Raw genomic sequence first — 20989 nt, 5'->3', positions numbered from 1 at the left:
ACCTTAGTATGTCTATTACTCATATATACAGTACGAGTCAAAAGTTTGGACACACCTACTCATTCAAAGGTTTTCTTTATTTTTACTATTTTCTACACGGTATAATAATAGTGAAGACATCAAACTATGAAATTACACATATGGAATCATGTAGTAACCCAAAAAGTGTTAAACAAATCAAAATAGATTTTAGATTCTTCAAAGTAGCCACCCTTTGCCACCCTTATAGTATTGCATTTTTTTGCCAAATCAGCTACTTCTAATTGAAGTATTTTCAAATAACTTCCTAGAAATAGGGACTCCTGAGTGGCGCAGCGGTCTAAGGGACTAAACAGTCCTGGGTTCAAATGCAATGATTTGAATATTTGTGTATTTGAATATTTTTCAAAGACATGCCATGTGTATTTCCAGTATTTCCATATTAATTCCAATATTCAACTACTTGTATTTAAAAGTAAAATAAATTAATAAATCCTTACTTTGAAATGTCTTTGAAAGTAATTGAAATGCCTTAAATATTATTTGAACACAGGTCGTTCACCCTGCAGTCTGGTAGTTCTGGTCCCATCACACAATGACAACGAGTTACCTATGCACACTATTTTTTTTATTAACATTTTTTATTTCACCTTTATTTAACCAGGTAGGCCAGTTGAGAACAAGTTCTCATTTACAACTGCGACCTGGCCAAGATAAAGCAAAGCAATGTGACACAAACAACAACACAGAGTTACACGTGGGATAAACAAGAGTACAGTCAAGAACACAATAGAAAAATCTGTATACAGTGTGTGCAAATGAAGTAAGGAGGTAAGGCAATAAATAGGCCAATAGTGGCAAAGTAATTACAATTTAGCAATTTACACTGGAGTGATATATGTGCAGATGAGGATGTGCAAGTAGAAATACTGGTGTGCAAAAGATCAGAAAAACATAAACAAATATGGGGATGAGGTAGGTAGTTGGTTGGATGGGCTATTTACAGATTGGTAAACTGCTTTGACAGCTGACGCTTAAAGTTAGCGAGGGTGATATGTCTACAACTTCAGTGATTTTTGCAATTTGTTCCAGTCATTGGCAGCAGAGAAATGGAAGGAAAGGCGGCCAAAGTAGGTGCTGGCTTTGGGGATGACCAGTGAAATATACCTGCTGGAGCACATGCTACGGGTGGTTGTTGCTATGGTGACCAGTGAGCTGAGATAAGGCAGCACTTTACATAGCAAAGACTTATAGATGACCTGGAGCCAGTGGGTTTGGCCACGAATATGTAGCGAGGACCAGCCAACGAGAGCATACAGGTAGCAGTGGTGGGTAGTATATGGGGCTTTGGTGACAAAACGGATGGCACTGTGATAGACTGCTTCTAATTTGCTGAGTAGAGTGTTGGAGGCTATTTTGTAAATGACATCGCCGAAGTCAAGGATCGGGAGGATGGTCAGTTTTACGAGGGTATGTTTGGCAGCATGAGTGAAGAAGGCTTTGTTGCGAAATAGGAATCCAATTCTAGATTTTACTTTGGATTGGAGATGCTTAATGTGAGTCTGGAAGGAGAGTATGTGAATATGTGGACAACTATAAATGTGAATATGTGGACAATGATAAATACCTAGGTGTCTAGCCAGACAAGTCAGAACCGTCCAGAGACGCTAGTCGGGCGGGCGGGTGCGGGCAGCGATCGGTTGAAGAGCATGCATTTAGTTCAACACCAACATCCACGACACAGAGGTCGGTTGAGAGCACATCGGCCGAATTTCATCATCAATTACATCAGCAGATGTAATTGGTGTACTTCGTTTGCTAGACGGGACATGGGCCTAGCCCGAGGCTAGCTGGTGGATGCTTCTGGTCAAGGGCGTTAGCCACAATAGCCACTCGGTAGCAACTAGCTAGCTGCGAAGATCCGGTGTAATAGTCCAGAGCTTGCAGCAGGAATCTGGTGATGTAGTGGAGGAAAAAAGCAGTCCGATATGCTCAGAGCTGATATCGTGCTGTGCAGACTGGCAGGTATTATCCAGGCTATCCGGACTAAAGCGGCTGGAGTCCGAGCTAAAGATAAAGGCCGCTAGCAGTGGCTAACAATGACTAAAAAGCTAGTAGCTTATTAACTTGCTAGCTGTTGATGGAGGTTCCAGTTATAAGGTCTAAAAAGTAGCAGATCCGTACCACATTGGGTGAGGCGGGTTGCAAGAAGGTATATTTAATTTGAAAATGGAAAAAAGAGATTGAAATATAATGAAATGTATAAAACAAAAAAAAGAAAGAAAAACATGGGAAGGAAACAAACACGTCTTACTGCTCCGCCATCTTGGTTCATAGTGCCCTGGACCAGAGGTACAAGTCTGGTTACAGTTGACTTCTATATATCACATAGATACCAGGGCTCCAGGGGAGAGATCACATAAAATGAAACATTAGCAAGATGACCATAGACACTGTAATTTCAATATTCATAAAACACTGTAGTCTCAGAGCATAGGCTCATCAGCAGAGATAGTCCAATTTAATTGAATGTCCTATATTCCAGCAGTTGTGATCCAATTGAATGGGTGGGTCACTTATAAAGGTCTACAGCAATTGTGAGGACGAAGCGAAACACACACGTCTTTTAATCGATCCTGAGGGAAAGAGAGAAAATGTGCAGAGCGTGCATACAGGGCACTGTTTTTTTGGCGTGACCGAGACCTTTCGGCACGCTCAACGTCTCGTGAGCGCGCGATTCACACACTGACAAGCCCCATAGAAGGCAGCCTTCACGCTGAACACGTAGAAACTGTTCCCAGAGCGGTAGCCTTTTGGGAAGTGCGTTAAAGATGACGTCAAAGCAGAGGCAACTTTTTCCATTACAAGAGAGATTTTGGGAGAATGCATGCCCTGACACTTCTGCTTTACATAGACAAAATTTAAACGGATTTAGAATTGTTAGAGTGTTTTCTATTCGATAATATTTTTTATATGCAAATATTAGCAACTTTTGAAAAAAATTATCTTGTTTTATATGGGTACCCAAATCCTCCAGAAGGGGCAGTAAACCGTGGTATCCTGAACAGGTTAAGCTCAGTTTATACCTGGTGCTAACATGCGTCCTTTGCCTGATCTTGTTCACATTCGAATTGTGCCCACCTTTTTAGACAGGTGTAGACGATTAGAATATGTATTGTGATCTCATGTTCCTGACAACCTCTGGAGGTAGTTATGGAAGCATTGTGTCTGAACATCTTAGGCGGATCTGGACAGTAAAACTTGTTAAATCATCATTATCCCTCCCTCTAAAATCATTGATAGTTGGCACCATTGACTTATCAATATGTGCCTAAAATTATTGTATTGCATACTTGGAGGTACCAGGAAATCTGGTCACAAGGATAAGAGACACATTTTAATATTTAATAGCAACAGCTAAAATGTGGGCACAATCAGAATGATGACAAGATCAGGATCAAGGACATATGTGTTAGCAACAGGTATAAACGGGGCTACAGTGACTAGTCTGGATAGTACTACAACAGCTCAGAGGACCACACAGAAACTGGTCCGGATGTGTTTGGTGGAATGAGGAGCCTCAGCCTCTATGGGAGTGGAACTCTGGGACAAGGTTGCTCTGGTCAGCTGGTGGTCTGGTTTGGGGAGACCTCCCTCCACTGACTTGTTGTCACTGTGGAGACTGCCGTAGCTCTCTGAGTCCCGAGGTTTTCCTGTGAAACACACACACCTCCCGTGTGTCACCACTGCAGGTAGAGTGGAAGGCATTGGAGGTAACGAATAGGAGAAATGTAAAAGAAATGTAGGAGCAGTCTTTTACCTGTGACTTAAAGATCATCTTAGAATAAGATAAAGAATACAAGATACTATGAATATAATACTTAAATAAAATGTACATATTAAAGAATATAATTCAATAAAAAGAAAGAGAACGAATTATCGAATAAAACAAAGAGGAGGAGGCACCTTTGAGGCTCTTGGCTCTGACTTGTGGCTGGGGTTCAGTGAGCTGGACTGAGGGCGGCGGGTCGGCAAGGCTGTCTCCATACTCCATGGGCACTACAGGATTCCTGTCCTCACTCTGCACCCTCTGGATGGCTGTGGGATCATAGATTACAACAAAGAGGTCTAGCTTTAAAGTGAGGCATTAACAATATTCCACAGCCATGAAAGGGAAGCTAGAATGGGGTTAGTGTTTTTCTCTGTGGTGATTATGACTAAATGCGCCATAAATATCGGGGAACAGAAAACCTGTTGAGATAATGGCATACTGAGGCTGAGCTACCTCAAATTAGACACACAAATAAGGTGCAACAAGGTTAGACACACATCTAAGACATTTTCTCAGGTGTACTATATATTTATAAAGGTGTGTATTTTTAGTAGTTGAGTAGTTGAGAGGCAGACAGACAGGAGAACCTTGTTTACCCGGTCTGTACAGGGCTGCCTCTGTGTTGCAGTCCCGTGCCGACTGTACAGACGCACGGCCCGAGTCGGCCTCATTAACTGAACGGCCCATGATCTCGTGCTCCGTGGCGGTCAGGTTCCCTTCCAGGAAGTAGGTGGACATCCTGCCCTTCCCCTTCACATCGATCTCCCCTCGCTCCTGGATCATGAAGCCTTTGTCTTTCAGCACCCTGGAGGAGGAAGACATATAAAAACAAAGCCTGCTTCCCAAATGGAACCCTTTCCCTTATATAGTGCACTACTTTTGAACAGAGCCCTATGGGCTCAACCAACCAAGCACTCAATTAATAAATCAGTCCATCATCCAACCAATCATCAAGCACTTTTGACAACATTTGATGTAAAAAGAGCTTTCTAAATAAATTGCTGGCTTGTTTTCTTGATCGATTGCTTGATTGGTTTAATTTCCTTCAGTTCAGTCATGTGACATGAGCTGAGGTCTTACAGGTAAACACTGGGGCTGAGGTGGATCTTGTTGGGGAGGCCGTGGCTCTCCATGCGAGACGCCGTGTTTACTGTGTCTCCGAACAGGCAGTACCGAGGCATCTTCTCCCCCACCACACCAGCTAGAACTGGCCCGCTGTGTACACCCACCCGGATCTACAGCAGAGAGGTATTGTTTGTTTTTTAAATATATTTTGTGGGATATTTTTACTTTATTGAGACAGAAATAGGTGGAAATGAGCATTGACTAGTGGAAGGATTCTTATCCACAATGGGGGTTGACCTTTATGTGCTGCTGGCGGCTGCGTTGCCCACTAGACCAGCCTCAGACACAGAGAAAGGTATTGTATTGTGATAATAAACTAGCAGGAGAACTGAGAATGATCAGCTCCAAAAGAAAGACAAGGGCAGGGAAATTACAACCCTTTGGATTTGGATCAATAGAACAGAGATGTTACAAAAATATTGTGAAAAATCTATCCAGCATTCAAACACACCAGCCATCTGTGGGTCTCACCTGGATAGCCCCCCCTGTGATGGGGTTGATAACCTCCCTAGCTGCTATGACCATGCCCAGGGCGAAGTTGGCCACCCTCTCAGCATGGCTGGACACTGGGATGGGCACGCCACCTACCACCATGTAGGCATCACCTATGGTCTCCACCTGATGCAGACACAACCACAGGCAGATTGATATCGATGAGTTAAGTACTGGAATGGCTATTCCAGGCTGCCTGGTCTAAATGAATGAATATATGGATATGTAGAATAATTCGCAAGATGTTTCAATTATGAATGATAAATGTTTAGCCTATCTGACAAATGTAATATTTTGTTACCTTGTAAACTGTGTGTACTGTGGTGAGCCGGTCGAACTTGAGGTACATGGAGTTAAGCATGTTGACGATCTGGATGGGCTCACACTCCGAGCAGATGTTGGTGAAGGTGACCACATCACTGAAGAGGATGGTGCACTCCTTGAACTCTCCTTTAGAGCAAACATAACCACAACCACCACCGACCATATGGCCATTTACATTAATATACCACTGTTTTAGTCCTTTTACAAGTCGAGAACAATAGTGAAAACTAGTTATTCTGCTTAATACTTATCCACATGTAGCTGACCTGTTGCTTCATATCAATACATTTTGTGTGTGCGCATGTGTGTGTACTGTTCATGCATGAGTTTGTCTGTTTGCATCTCTGTATGTCTGTCTGTCTGTTTTCATCTCTGTATGTCTGTCTGTATGTATGTTTTTCTAGCTGTCTGTGTCAGTCTGTCTGCGCCTATGTTTGTTTGTCTGTCTGTCTGTGTACTGTGCTTCAAAGACAGATGTGTCTGGGAGCCGCTGGCTGTGTCGTGGTGCTGTTTCAATCTGTAATTCATGCATTCATTAAATATGTGATACACTGCAGCAAGGCATGGAAATATCCTTCAAAAATCCCCCCAATTCCACTCTGTACATCTCTACTGTCTGTTGTGTGTCAGAGCAAGGGAGGCATAGGCTACTGTGTACAGGTTTTGTGTACAGGTTTTGGCAAAGGAGTGTTTGGCCCTACTAGGGCATTTCACACACCACCAATCCTCTCACCAATTATTTTCTCACCAATTATCTTTTTTACTCTCATATTCTCTACTTTCTTCCCTTCTCTCCTTTCCTCACATGTTCTCCCCTACTCTCCTCTCCTCTCCCCACATCTCCTCTCTACTTATTCCCTCTCCTTTCCTCTTCTCCCCTCAACTCGCTTCTCTGCATCTTTCCAACTCGCTTCTCTGAATAGAGATTCTACTCTCCCCATCTCTCCTCTCCCTGTGTCATTCACCTGCTTCCACTCTCTTCCCCTCCTTCAGCTGGTTGGCCACATGTTTGGGCAGCATGGCGTACAGCAGGTTCTCCGTCTTGGTCCTCTCCTCCTCCAGATGCTGGGACAGGTGTCGGAGCTCCTCCTTCTTCCTCTCCAGCTGGTTGGAGAGCTCCATCTCGGCCAGCCGCTGCTGGTTGAGCAGGATGAGGTCCCGCGTGACGTCGTGAGGGGCGATGTCAGAGATGTGCATGCTCCTCTCCTCCAGCTCGTGGAGGCTCCGCAGCAAAGGGGAGGCCTGGTACAGCATGCACTGCAGAGACTCCATCCACAACATCTGACCTGGGAACAGGGGAGTGAGGGGTGGACATAAAAAGAGAGGTGAAATTAAATGGAGGGGGATGTGTGTGTTTCTGTTAAATGGTTATGGTGGGATAGGTTGCATAAGTGGCATGACTCAATAACAAATAATCATTCATGTATTTCTTCCTTCTATTATCCATCCATGCATTCATCCATCCAGTTTTTCATTACTTCATCTGTTCATTCATCCGTTCATTCATTAATTCCACCTCTGAGCTCCAGCATGGGTCTATCCCTCCAGGCCTCGGGCATCATGTCCCGTCGCGTCTGCAGGACAAAGTGGCTGTTGATGAATTTCCTGATGCTGGAGATGGTGAAGGTGACCTCGGGGTGGACGATACTGAAGTACTGATCCAGGTGAATGCTCATGGTCTGCAGCCCGGGGACGATCTTCTGGACGTTCACCCCCGCCTGTCTCACCATCAGCTGCAGGAGTTGGACCAGAGAGCAGAGATTCAGACTGGGTCCCAAATGTCACCCTATTCCCTATACACTGACTGCAGTGCACTACTTTTAACGAGGGTCAATAGGGCTCTGGTCACTTCAGCAGCCTTTCTCCAGGTATTAAGATTACAATTCATATCTACATAAAGGGCCCATTTCTGGACACATTTTAAGCCCAGTCCTGGACTAAGAAGCACTTCTAATTGAGATTCCTCATTGAGAATGCTTTTTAGACTAGGCCTAATCTGTGTCCGGGAAACCATCCCAGTGATTACCTGGCATTACTAAACCACGCTGTAAAAAGTGGGACGGCACTGTTGTTCATCTGAAGTGCTTTTTCTGATTGACATGATCCAAAATTGAGCTTTGGTTCAATCAACCTATTCTATTCAATTTGTATGAATCAAATAAAGAATTTGAAAGATCATGTGATATTTTTAATTGAATGAAAGCTTATAAATTGCTTTCAACACCACATAGCGGTAGGCTGCCACCGCTACATTGCACCAATCAGAAGATTTGGAAGCATGGCCTACAGGGGGCGTGGCTTTCAGTTTGTTATTTTTGGCCACCTGTGAGAGTGAATGTCATTCTAAGTAATGTGTTGGTTTTTTTTAATGATTATATGTTCACTGCCAGCACTGAATCTTAAAGGGAAAAAAAATAAAAATAAATGTACTTCATATTCATCATCTCCAGCAACACCCCAACATCAACATACATTTCTATGTTTTGAAGTAAAAAAGATAGAAGAAGGTAGGTGTTTCCAATGACATCATCAACCAATTAGTAGACAATTAACAGGCAATAAGTAGGCAATGCCTCCTCATGATTGGTTCAAATCCCATGATGCACACCAATGATGTTATTGGAACACTTAACTTCCTATGTCTTTTTTTACTACAAAATATAAAAACGTGCCGTTTTCACATGTTGGGGTGGTGCTGGAGATGACGAATATGAAGTTGAACAATTTTGACATTTCTCTTTCTATGATATCTCTGTAAGTACTGTGACTCTAAAGAGCCTGGAAAGGATTCAATTGATGAGACGGTCACCATTTGGTTACAATATTGGTAACCAGTTCATGTGAAATTCTTATGGAAAGAAAGCATTTGGAGTCATTATTTCATGTAATGGAACCAACTTAATATCTTGATTAACAGGAAGCTGATTTAATTGCTTGTAACCCAATTGAAGAAATTTGGATAGGTAACTCCAAAGTGAAAAATCAACTTGGTAAACAATGTGGTGTAGCTATTTAGTTTTGTATTTATGTAATCTATTTGGCTTAACCAATGGGGAAAAGTTTGTAACTGTTGGCACTGAATGATATATTTGGTTTCAACAAATGTCCATTTTTTTCAATTGAGAAAACCAAACAAATTTACTAACACATTTTTTTTTTAGGTATATAAATTTACAGTGCATGTACTCAATACCAAGAGGGAATCTGGGAGATAATGATACTTTTGTACCTCCTTGTCGAACACTATATGGAAGGGAAAGGCATTGCAAAATGTCTTCAGGTCGATGCAAAGGTTCTTCGGGTAGACTGGCTCAAATCCTCTCAAGAGTTTGCCTATGATTGAAGTAAACATCTATTAATGATAGTAAGGATATCAAGATTAGAGATATCTTGACAAGCAAGATGGAATAGACAGGCTTTATCGATATCTGAGGTGGACTGAGCCAATCCATTAGAAAAGGAATGGTGAGATATTTGGTCTTTACCCTTCCCAAGCTGGACCAACCCCCTCACAGTCTCCCAATGGTTCCGACACATGGAAAATCCCTGAGATTGGAGTTTCCTCTGCAATGATTTCTGTATGTCCTGATAGATGGGGTGAGGGACATATTGGAGGAAATTCGTGTTATGGTTAAATTGCATAAAAAGGTTCACTTTTAAACCATATGGAAAATTGGCTGTGTTGGGTTGGGTTATTGAGATAGTTTTGGGACAATTCTTTGGAGATCCTCAGAGATGGCATCTGCTTGTTTCTGTAGCCTATGTATGCATCGCAAATATCACCTATGAGCCCTGGTCAAAAGTGGTGTACTATCAAGAGAATAGGGTGCCATTTAGGATGCAAGCCAATGATTTGTGGGTCATCTGTTGTCCTGACCCAGATTTTACCTCCTTGTTTGGGTTCCAGTGCATTGCGTTGCGCCTAGGGCCTCTTGGCAAACATGGCGGTGTCTGAGAGAGCTTGTTACTGCACATTACATTCGAAAATGTCGGTTTCTGAGTGACAAGGAATACTACATGCTCCTTCTTTCCTGTCCTCTCTAGTTCCTCTATTTGGTTGACGATTTCCATCGTTATCTCGCTGTTGAAGAAGTCTTTTGCTACAGCTTCAATGATACCTGTGGAAATGGGAAACAGTCGTTTCACTTTTACGCACAAAGCCCCTACTTTTACGCACGCTAAAATCTCACAATATTGAGTGTATTAAGTTGTTTAACACATTTGTTCTTAACGTCAATAATTTAATCTATCAGCATTCAGCATAATTACCGGGTACAATTTGGCATAGGCCTCGGCGGTCGGAGTAATAGTGAAGAAACATCGTGCTGTCACCGTTCCTCTCCGCTCGAAATGATGGCGCGTTCATCTCCTGCAAGCATATTTCCAAATCATTTGACACAGTTTTTTTCGATTATCACATATATACCTATATCAATAGAGTAGGCCACACACACACACACACACACACACACACACACACACACACACACATACACACACACACACACACACACACACACACACACACATACACACACACACACACACACACACACACACACACACACACACATTATACCTTGTAAGAAAGGGCGAGGTAGCTGTGCAGTGCATCCAGATTCTCGATAAACTCGAACAGGTTCCCTCCCAGAGTCCGTAACATGTGGTCGTATCCAGATCGTTTACAAAAGTCAAAAAAGTATTCCCCAAATTGTCTCAACACCACCTCTGGTTTAACATCTTCGAATAGAAAATGAAGTAGGCCTAATGAATATATAGGTTAATACCAACATGTACGCCTTTACTTAAACATCACATAAAACACATTTTGTTCTATCATGTAATATTTATAATACGTATTTGTATCATCATCTTGAGTCATGTATTTTGCCTGTCAGCAATAGAGTTTCGATTTCATTTAAAATCAAGCCATGCAGTGCAAGAAATTCACTATTATAAAATGATTCCTAATATTTTGTAGCTATTTCTCAATCCATGATTTGAATTATAATTCATAATCTGTAAGTAACCGTGATTGGCATGGAAATGTACGCTTTTATAACACCTATATATATATATATTATATATTATATATATATTAGCTCCAGATCGTTACTGGTCCAGAGCTACATTGATATGATGTCGCAGGTTATTCATCAAATAATGATAAATGAGCCTACCAAGTAGCTTGCAGGCCGCAGCCACCAGTTGCATGGTGATGTCGTCTTTGTACACTTCATATGTCAAGAATGTATCTTGAACCCCGGCCTCATCTCTGCATATAATTATGATGATGAGATCATTTCAGCAGGTTACACATCCCATTGATGACCAATAAACAGAAAGCAGTGAATGAATCCATCAATTAGCTAGCATATAGGTCCACGCTGAGGGGCCATGCTCAAAGCTAGCCTTTAACGCCACCTTCTGGAATTACGCAACATATTATTACAATTAATCAATTATCAAGAGATATTCACGTTGTCTAATATGATGTTAGTGTTAATTAATAACATTGTTACCTGAGCTTTATCCATGTCTCCTCGCCAAACTTGTCAACAACCAGCGACTTCAAACAGGTATTGATAAATCCATACTGCAGAGAGAACATTGCAAATTTAGCAGCATTTTTTATTTTGATGCCATTCATAAAATATAGGCTATATTTATATAGGTAAAAGTGACATAGCCTATTGAATCGTCCATGTAGCCTAATAAGACTAATGAGTAGGCCTACAGGCTGGAAACACATTGAGTCATGATTTTCGAACAGTTCAGTCCAGTAACCTATACAACATATGCTTGCCTATACTGTAACATATCAGTTTAGACTATCTATCACTATGAGTTAATTTATGGGTCGACACACACAACTTACCATCTCTTTTGGTTTGGATTCTGCCGAGACTTTGTTTAAAAACCTTAATTCCCAATGTATCCTTGCACGAACACGACCCCAAATTGACCACATACTCTAACGCACAACATTATCTCCGTCGACAGCCTACCTGAATATATTTAATTAAAGTGATATGCCTAGGCCTATATCCTGTATATACACAAAAGCTTCAGCTCCTTATTCCGTCACTTCTGCCGCTGCGCATCGAACAGTGACTGAAGAAAGCCGTTCACCCATCTCCAGCTGTTGGCGAGAGCGTTGGTGCGCGATGCGGTACAGATGAGTGTCAAAGGCGATAGATGTGCTGATCTCAACTCCGTTACACGCAGTGGCATCTAGGTGCAGAAGTTCTAATTCGCATTAGGCTACCAACGTGACGTTCAACAAATAGTTTAGATGAAATATTTGAAATAAAACGACTCATTTATTTAACAGGGACAATATTATTAATTAACATTTCTGTAAATGTGATGGATTTAGCCAGTTGGCTAGTTTTAATCTGTAGTCCCTAGGCAGATAGATGAAAACATTTAGCATCACAAGCTTTTCACACAAAAATGCAAGAATAATTATAATAACAAATAGTAATTGTTAAAAAAATCAATAAATACAAACAACCAAATACACTGAACAAAAATATAAAACAAAACATGCAAAAATGTCAAAGATTTTACTGAGTTACAGTTCATATAAGGAAATCAGTCAATTGAAATAAATTAATTAGGCCATAATCTATGGATTTCACATGACTGTGAATACACATATGCATTGTTCACAGATACCTTAAAAAAGGTAGGGGCGTGGATCAGAAAACCATTCAGTATCTGGTAAGACCACCATTTGCTTCATGCAGCGTGACACATCTCCTTCACATAGAGTTGTTCAGGCTGTTGCGTCCTCTGGAATGTTATCCCAATCCTCTTAAATGGCTGTGCGAAGTTGCTGGATATTGACGGGAACTGGAACAGACTGTCGTACTCGTCGATCCAGAGCATCAGAAACATGCTCAATGGTTGACATGTCTGGTGAGTATGCAGGCCATGGAAGAACTGGGAAATGTTCAGCTTCCAGAAATTGAGTACAGATCCTTGCGACATGGGGTTGTGCATTATCTTGCTGAAACATGAGGTGATGAATGGCACGACAATGGGCCTCAGGATCTCGTCACGGTATCTCTGTGCATTCAAATTGCCATCGATAAAATTGAATTGTATTCATTGTCCATAGCTTATGCTTGCCCATACCATAACCCCACCACCACCATGGGGCACTCTGTTCACAACGTTGACATCACCAAACTGCTCGCCCACACAACGCCATACAAGTTGTATGCCATCTGCCTGGTACAGTTGAAACAGGGATGCATCCTTGAAGAGCACACTTCTACAACGTGCCAGTGGTCATTGAAAGTGAGCATTTGCCCACTTTAGTTGGTTGCAACGCCGAACTGCAGTCAGGTCAAGACCCTGGTGAGGACGATAAGCACGCAAATAACTTTCTCTGAGACGGTTTCTGACAGTTTGTGCAGAAATTCTTTGGTTGTGCAAACCCACAGTTTTATCACCTGGTTTCAGACGATCCTGCAGGTGTAGAAGCCGGATGTCCTGGGCTGGCGTGGTTACACGTGGTCTGCGGTTGTGATGCCGGTTGGATGCACTGCAAAATTCTTCAATATGATGTTGGAGGCAGCTTATGGAAGATAAATTAACATTAAATTCTCTGGGAACAGCTCTGGTTAACATTCTTGCAGTCAGCATGCCAATTTTATGCTCCCTCAAAACTTGAGACATCTGTTGCATTTTGTTTTGTGACAAAATTGCACATTTTACTGTCCCCAGCACAAGGTGCACCTGTGTAATGCTGTTTAATAAGCTTATTCATATGCCTCACATGTCATGCTCACCAACAGCATAGTACAAACAGCAACAAACACACACACACACACACACACACACACACACACACACACACACACACACACACACACACACACACACACACACACACACACACACACACACACACACACACACACACACACACAGAGAATAACAAAATGACGTGTTTTATACTGTATATATTTCCACACTATGAGATTGGAATAAATCTGTGAAATTGTTCAATTATGATAATGACCTTTTATTGTAAGAGCTGTTTGAAAAGACCACCTGAAATTTCAGCCTGTTTTGGTGGGATGGAATTTTGGCCTGCCTGGTGACATTACCAGGCCTAAATTCGTTAATAGAGAGATGAAATAGATTTCCAAACCTCTCTATCGATAACAGCCAGTTTTCCTCTACCTACTCAGACCACTCCCAGACAGTCCTAGCTAGCAAAATTCTTGCTTGAGAAATTGCTCAGATTTTTAAAAAAGACGACTTTCAGCTAGTAAGACATGTATAAAAACAACAGATAGCATTAATAAGAACGGGCTAGAAGCGTCTTATATGGTGAGTTCCCAAGTGGCTAGGACAGGCAAGACCCATACTATTGTGGAGGACTAAATTCTTTCTGCTGCTTGCGGATATGGGTTGGACAATGCTGGGGGGAAAGGCCAAATGCCTTCATCACCATGCATCAGTGACATGGCAGGAAATGTTTTGAACCAATCACTGCTTCGCATACAAGCCAGTGAATTCTATGCGTTACAGCTGGATGAGTCAACAGACTTGGCGGGCCTGGCACAGCTTCTGGTTTATGTCCGTTACATTTATTGGGGGGGGACTAATTAAGGAGGACATCAACTTCTGCAAACCACTGGAAACCAGGACAACAGGCAGGATATTTTTAAAGTACTGTACACCTTTGTGACATCAAATGGACTTTGGTGGTCAAGATGTGTTTGTATCTGTACTGATGGCGCAAACGCCTTGACAGGGAGACATAGTGGAGTGGTAATGCGCGTGCAAGCAATTGCTCCCGACGCCACCTGGATACACAGCAGCATCCAACAAGAGGCTCTTGCTGCCAAGGGAATGTCTGACAGCTTGAAAGACGTTTTGGACACTACAGTGAAAATAGTTAACTTTGTTAAAGCAAGGCCCTGAACTCCTGTGTATTTTCCGCATTATGCAACGATATGGGCAGCAACCATGTAACTCTTTTACAACATACAGAAGTGCGCTGGTTATCAAGGGGCAAAGTATTGACACGATTTTTTAAATTGAGAAACAAGCTTAAAAGTTATTTACTAACCATACTTTTCACTTGTCTGACAGCTTGCATGATGACGAGTTTCTCACACGACTGGCCTATCTGGGTGATGTTTTTTCTCACTTCAATTATCTGAATCTTCGATTACAGGGACTCTTAGCAACTCTATTCAATGTGTGGGACAAAATTGAGGCCACGATTAAGAAGTTGGAGCTCTTCTCAGTCTGCATTAACAAGGACAACACACGTCTTTCCGTCACTGTATGATTTTTAGTGGGCAAATGAACTCAAGCTTACGGACAATGTCAAATGTGATATAGTGAAGCACCTGAGTGGGCTGGGTGCACAATTTATGCAGGTACTTTCCCGAAACAGACGACGCAAACAACTGGATTCGTTATCCCTTTCATGCCCTGCCAAGAGAGCCTCATCGAAATTGCAGCAAGCGGTTCTGTGAAACTGTAATTTAATCTGAAGCCTCTGCCAGATTTCTGGATTGGGCTGCGCTCAGAGTATCCTGCCTTGGCAAATCGCGCTGCTAAGACACTGATGGCCTTTGCAACCACGTACCTATGTGAGAGTGGATTCTCAGCCCTCACTAGCATGAAAACTAAATACAGACACAGACTGTGTGTGGAAAATGATTTAAGACTGAGACTCTCTCCAATACAACCCAACATTGCAGAGTTATGTGCATCCTTTCAAGCACACACCCTTCTCATGAACCTGTGGTGAGTTATTCACATTTTTTTGATGAACAAATAAGGTTTTATATGTAAGATGGCTAAATAAAAAGCAAAATTATTGATTATTATTATTTGTGCCCTGGTCCTATAAGAGCTCTTAGTCACTTCCCATGAGCCGGGTTGTGACAAAAACTCAAACTCATTCTTATGTTTAATAAATGTATCGTATAGTGTGTGTGTGGCAGGCTTACAATTATGGCAAAAAACAACATTTGAGAGTGCTAGAGGGGGTAAACAGCTGGAGGTTGAATGTTTGAATGGGTACGGGACAATAAAAAGTTTGGAACCACTGATCTAAATGAATGCAGCTGTCACTTCATTAAAGACATTAGATGCAGTTTACCATAGTGCACTTTGTTCTATCAGCGGTGAGAGGTTTTGCACTAATCACTGCTTGCTCTATCAGAAAGTAGGATGGCCCTCTTTGACCTCATGTCGAAACACTGCATTTTATTCATTTTTAAAGCCCTTTTGCAAAAACTCCCACATTAGTTTTTTGCAAAAATTCCCACACTACCTGACATCTTTACTTACCCATAGATGCACGAGTTACCATACCCATCACAGGGATGGATAACTGGAAATTCCTTGTTGCTACAGAAAAAGGAATAACGGCTTTTAGTTTCTTCAGTGTTCCCTACAAGTGGATGTATGGGTGCCTTTCAGGCAGTTCAGAGTGCTGATTGAGGACCTTTTTGCTGAGGAATCTGATTGTTTTTCATGTGTGTTACCTTTTCTTTTTTTGGAATCTCTTTGTATTTCTTTATTTTCTATGTGTAATTTGTTGTTTAAATTGTAAGATGCAGGGCTACGCTGCAGAAGACAATTAAACAGCAGAAGAAAGTTCAACTTTATTTTTCTCTCCGATGTGAGCAGATAGGACATCACAAAAGTAGGCTACATTATATGTACCTCCTAATAATGGCTGACTGTAGTTAAAATCTCATGTCAGGTGATCAAAAGTTGACAAACTAAGCTTGCTATCTTTATATTTGGATAGAACTCTGGCGTGGTATAGTCTGCATTTGACTAATAATATATTGAGAGGGTGGTGGTACATGAAGGCCGAGTGATATCCAATGCAGACATTCAAGGGCAGAAACCGGTGGAGGCTTGACTTCAGTGCAGGACAGGATTTGACTGTGACGACAAAAAAACAATAACACAACACACTACACAGTTCAACGATAGAGCTAAGAATGAGTTAGTCCAAGAAAGGAGTAAAATCATTGATGTGTAATAATGTGATTGTGTATGTGATTGACTCTACATACAGTAATGAGAGAAAAATGATAGGGGTACTCAGAGTGCTTGGAGAGAAAACATTAAATGTAACAGTGGATGAGCGGGCACGTGAGACGTGGCTTCAGTTCATGTCAGGAGAGAGTTGACAATTGCAGTGGAGTGGAGTGGTCACTTCTTAAATCAGGGAACAGGAGGGGACAGCTGGAAATACAAATAGCACATACATTCCATTAGAGCTGCGCTGATGTAGGTTTGAATAACAAGTTTGTCCATGAAGTTAAACAAAGTCTGCGCATCTTACCCACTTGACACATAAAAGTAGCCCAAGAAACGTTCCTGAATAAGCCCTGAACGGCAAGCAGGCTGGTGGCAACCAGTTGGGGGCAATTTTTACCCCCTTGGGGCCTGGAGTTTTTCCTTATCTGTTAACCTAACCAGGAAAACTCTGACCCCTATACGGGCCCTATACTGGGGTCAGCAATCGTATACTTGTTCGTAGTAATTATATTTATTTAGACTAGAGTAGGTGGAGGATTTCCTCTACCTAGACAGAGACAACAACTGATAGAGACAATAGAACTCACAGGGCTGAGCTTGCTTTATGCATCATGCAGGCCTATGCAACTGCAGGCCTTTAAAAAATGTACTTACATCTGTCATCACTATTATGTTGATTGATTCATTCCAGTCCATTTTGGATTGAAATCGTATAGGCAGCCTAGCCAGCCCAATTTTGAATATAAACCAAATTGGATCACATTCACATTTTCTCCTGACAAACAAATGGACAATAAATACATACCGATACCAATTAGTTACCCTGGCCAAATGGAGAGCGCCCATAGTAGGATGTATGCATCTGCTCTTATTAGTAGCCTACAGTTGATCAGACTGTAGACTGACAAAAATGGTCTCGTTTTCATCCCATACAGCAAGTCAAATCACGAATGTTTAGGTGTAGCCTAGGCTACTGCAACATTTAGTTAATTCGTTTTTGCTTGTCTCTGTCCGGAGTGATTATGTGTTATCGTCTTTACTAAATAAATACCGGAGGAAAGGGGAAAGCCTACTTGAGCGCGCTGCGTCAACCTCTCTCTTTAATCTAACTTTTAATGGATGATGCGAGGGAAGCTATCAAACCATTCTGAATGATCCCAGAAAAGACTGAAAGTTCCATATGTTCAGTAAGTAAAGCATCGTAACGTGCAATTACTGCTACAAGCTCCTTGTGGTTGCACTTGTTAGTTCGCAGAACATTCCCCCTCGTTGTGCCCTCTATGCCCATTTTTGCATGCCCAAAAACGCAGTGGTGTTGATAAACCGCTTGAGAACATCCCTGTTTCTTCTTACTTTCTCGTTGTGTTGCGCATTTTGAATAGGCAGACCTTCGACGCGGTCGATGCGGCTTTTTCCCAGAAGCTTGAATCTTATAACGTTACGCTCTCTGATTTTGTTTTGCCGTTTAGCTGAACGATCAATGTTCTTCAGATCACTATACTCCTCTTCGGCCAAAGCGCTGACTTTCCAAAAAGCAGGCAATGCCAGCAATACAGGCGGATTGATGAAAGGCGGGAGCCTTAACCAGCTATACTTTTGATACCATTTGGTATGGAACGCCGTAACCTTTTCATCTTTCTTCATGAAACTGATCTCAGGTTGTCGACCTCGGCTTTTAATTCGCACCTTTTCTGTGTACCCCAGAGGATGAAAGGGTTTCAACAAAAAATAAACAACATTTGCGGTAGCGTTGGCAGCGAAATAAATTGCAGTATCTGGACACAAACATAAAGTTATAAAACCAAGAAACAATGTATAATCCAACCTCCTCCGTCTCCTGTAATTTGAATAATAAAAGTGATAGTTGATGGATGTGCCTCCACTGAATCCTCAATGATCCCCTATAGTAGCTCTTGATAACCCTTCTCTCCATAGGGTTTCCAGCAGTTAGCTTCGCCCACTGCTGGCTCCAAGTGAACTACAATTCCGAATCAGTGTTTTAAAGTTTAGAAACATAAATAATCAACAGTATTGCTTCCATCCCTCTCCTCTCCCCGAACCAGGGACCCTCTGCACACAACAACTGACACACACAAAGCATCATTACCCATCACTCCACATCCCATACTGAACGGTAGAGAGCCATGCGTCCTTCAAAACACAACCCAGCCAAGCCTCACTGCTTTTTGACACAACGCCCGCTTAACCCGGAAGCCAGGAGAAAACACAGTACACCTGGCAACGGTGTCAGCTTGCATTGCACCCGGCCTACTACAGGAGTCGCTAGTGCGCGATGGGACAATTGGTTTTGGTAACCAGGGACCCTCTGCACACATCAACAACTGACACCCAAGAAGCATCATTACCCATCATTCCACAAAAGCCTCAGCCCTTTTTCTCCACAATTTCGTGGTATCCAATTGATAGTTGGTCTTGTCCATCGCTGCAACTCCCATAAGGTCCAATACATCCGGTACATCCCTGCCGGCCAAACCCTCCCCCCAAAAATATTTGTTATAAAACCAAGAAAACAATGTATAATCAACCTCCTCCATCTCCTGTAACTTAAATAAACTAATTTGAATTGAGTAATATCAAAAACATGCTAAACTATCACTTTTCAATCTCTATCCAATGAAGCTTCTCAACACATAGAACCCCTCATAATACTCTGCAGCACAACCCCAAAACAAAGCACTCAGTTCGTTCTCTGATCCTAATCATATGATTGGATGGGCAACATGTCAGTTCATACTGAAAAATGCTTTTATTGGTTGGAGGAAGTCCTCCGGAAGTGGTCATAATTACCTCCTAGGTTTTCTATTGAAGTCAATGGATCCAAAGCTGTCATCAGGCCACACCATGGTGCTGACCCATTGAGTGCTGTTGAAGTTACTATAGACGTTAGTATAGTTTTATCTAAAAATGAAAACGTTTAGTTGTTTTACTATTTATATTTTTATGAAATTTCACTGAGGATGGTCCTCCCCTTCCTCCTCTGAGGAGCCTCCACTGGCTGCGATGCAGTGCCTTTAGACCACTGTGCCACTCGGAAGGCCATACTATTGTTTTTTCGTTGAGATTCAAAGACATACAGTTTACTATATTACAATTTTAGTTCAAAACATTTAGCATATTTCATATGTTGATACATATCTTCTCCCCATTATATCAAGTCTCTAAGGATTATCACCTCTAATTGTGGTATTGGGTTCCTCATACAGAACAATGGGATGAAAACATGAGACACTATATATTAAGGTGTGCGGTGGCCTGTGGCCAGAATATGTGTGTGCTGGCACTGTGTGATGATGGGAACCAGATGTCTGTCTGACCTGAATATCTTCACAGCACAACTATATTGTATCTGACCAACAACCTTCCTACATATTTCTACCCATTCTGGTCTGGGTGTACGGCCGAGGAAACTGCTTTAGAAACCTTGTTTTTTCTTAGGTTGCATCACAAATGGCACCCTATTCCCTATGGCAACACCCATCCGTAGCACGCGCTCCAGCAGGTGTATCTCACTGATCATCCCTAAAGCCAACACCTCATTTGGTCGCCTTTCGTTCCAGTTCTCTGCTGCCTGTGACCGGAACGAATTGCAAAAATCGCTGAAGTTGGAGACTTATCTCCCTCACCAACTTCAAACATCTGCTATCTGAGCAGCTAACCGATCGCTGCAGCTGTACATAGTCTATCGGTAAATAGCCCACCCATTTTTACCTACCTCATCCCCATACTGTTTTTATTTATTTACTTTTCTGCTCTTTTGCACACCAATATCTCTACCTGTACATGATCATTTATCACTCCAGTGTTAATCTGCAAAATTGTAATTATTTGCCTACCTCATGCCTTTTGCACACAATGTATATAGACGCCCCTTTTTTTTCCTACTGTGTTATTGACTTGTTAATTGTTTACTCCATGTGTAACTCTGTGTTGTCTGTTCACACTGCTATGCTTTATCTTGGCCAGGTCGCAGTTGCAAATGAGAACTTGTTCTCAACTAGCCTACCTGGTGAAAAATTTTAATTAAACAAATGTAGGTTGCATCACAAATGGCACCCTATTCCCTATGTAGTGCATTACTTTTGACCAGGACCCACATAGGGTCTCACATAGGGCACTGGTCAAAAGAAGTGCACTATTCAGGGAGCCATTTGGGACGGAACCTTCATCTTAGTGATA

The 20989-nt window shown here is 41.9% G+C and overlaps 1 protein-coding gene across 1 annotated transcript; it reads right to left on the bottom strand.

The window, feature by feature from the left end:
* Positions 1-2981: 2981 nt before the first annotated feature.
* On the bottom strand, positions 2982-11872 carry LOC124006412 (guanylate cyclase soluble subunit beta-2-like). Its single transcript, XM_046316417.1, has 16 exons — positions 11631-11872; positions 11275-11348; positions 10933-11027; positions 10332-10492; positions 10022-10121; positions 9641-9870; positions 9238-9337; positions 8982-9085; positions 7269-7485; positions 6718-7038; positions 5730-5878; positions 5408-5554; positions 4892-5046; positions 4408-4616; positions 3946-4077; positions 2982-3725 (listed from the first exon to the last, which is right to left on the bottom strand). The coding sequence occupies exons 1-16, from the start codon at positions 11721-11723 to the stop codon at positions 3508-3510; spliced, it is 2505 nt and encodes an 834-aa protein (XP_046172373.1). The 5' UTR covers positions 11724-11872; the 3' UTR covers positions 2982-3507.
* Between the last annotated feature and the right edge of the window lie 9117 nt (positions 11873-20989).

Source organism: Oncorhynchus gorbuscha, linkage group LG19, assembly GCF_021184085.1.
Source record: "Oncorhynchus gorbuscha isolate QuinsamMale2020 ecotype Even-year linkage group LG19, OgorEven_v1.0, whole genome shotgun sequence".
Taxonomy (NCBI): domain Eukaryota; kingdom Metazoa; phylum Chordata; class Actinopteri; order Salmoniformes; family Salmonidae; genus Oncorhynchus; species Oncorhynchus gorbuscha.
This window is presented reverse-complemented; position numbering and strand designations above follow the sequence as displayed.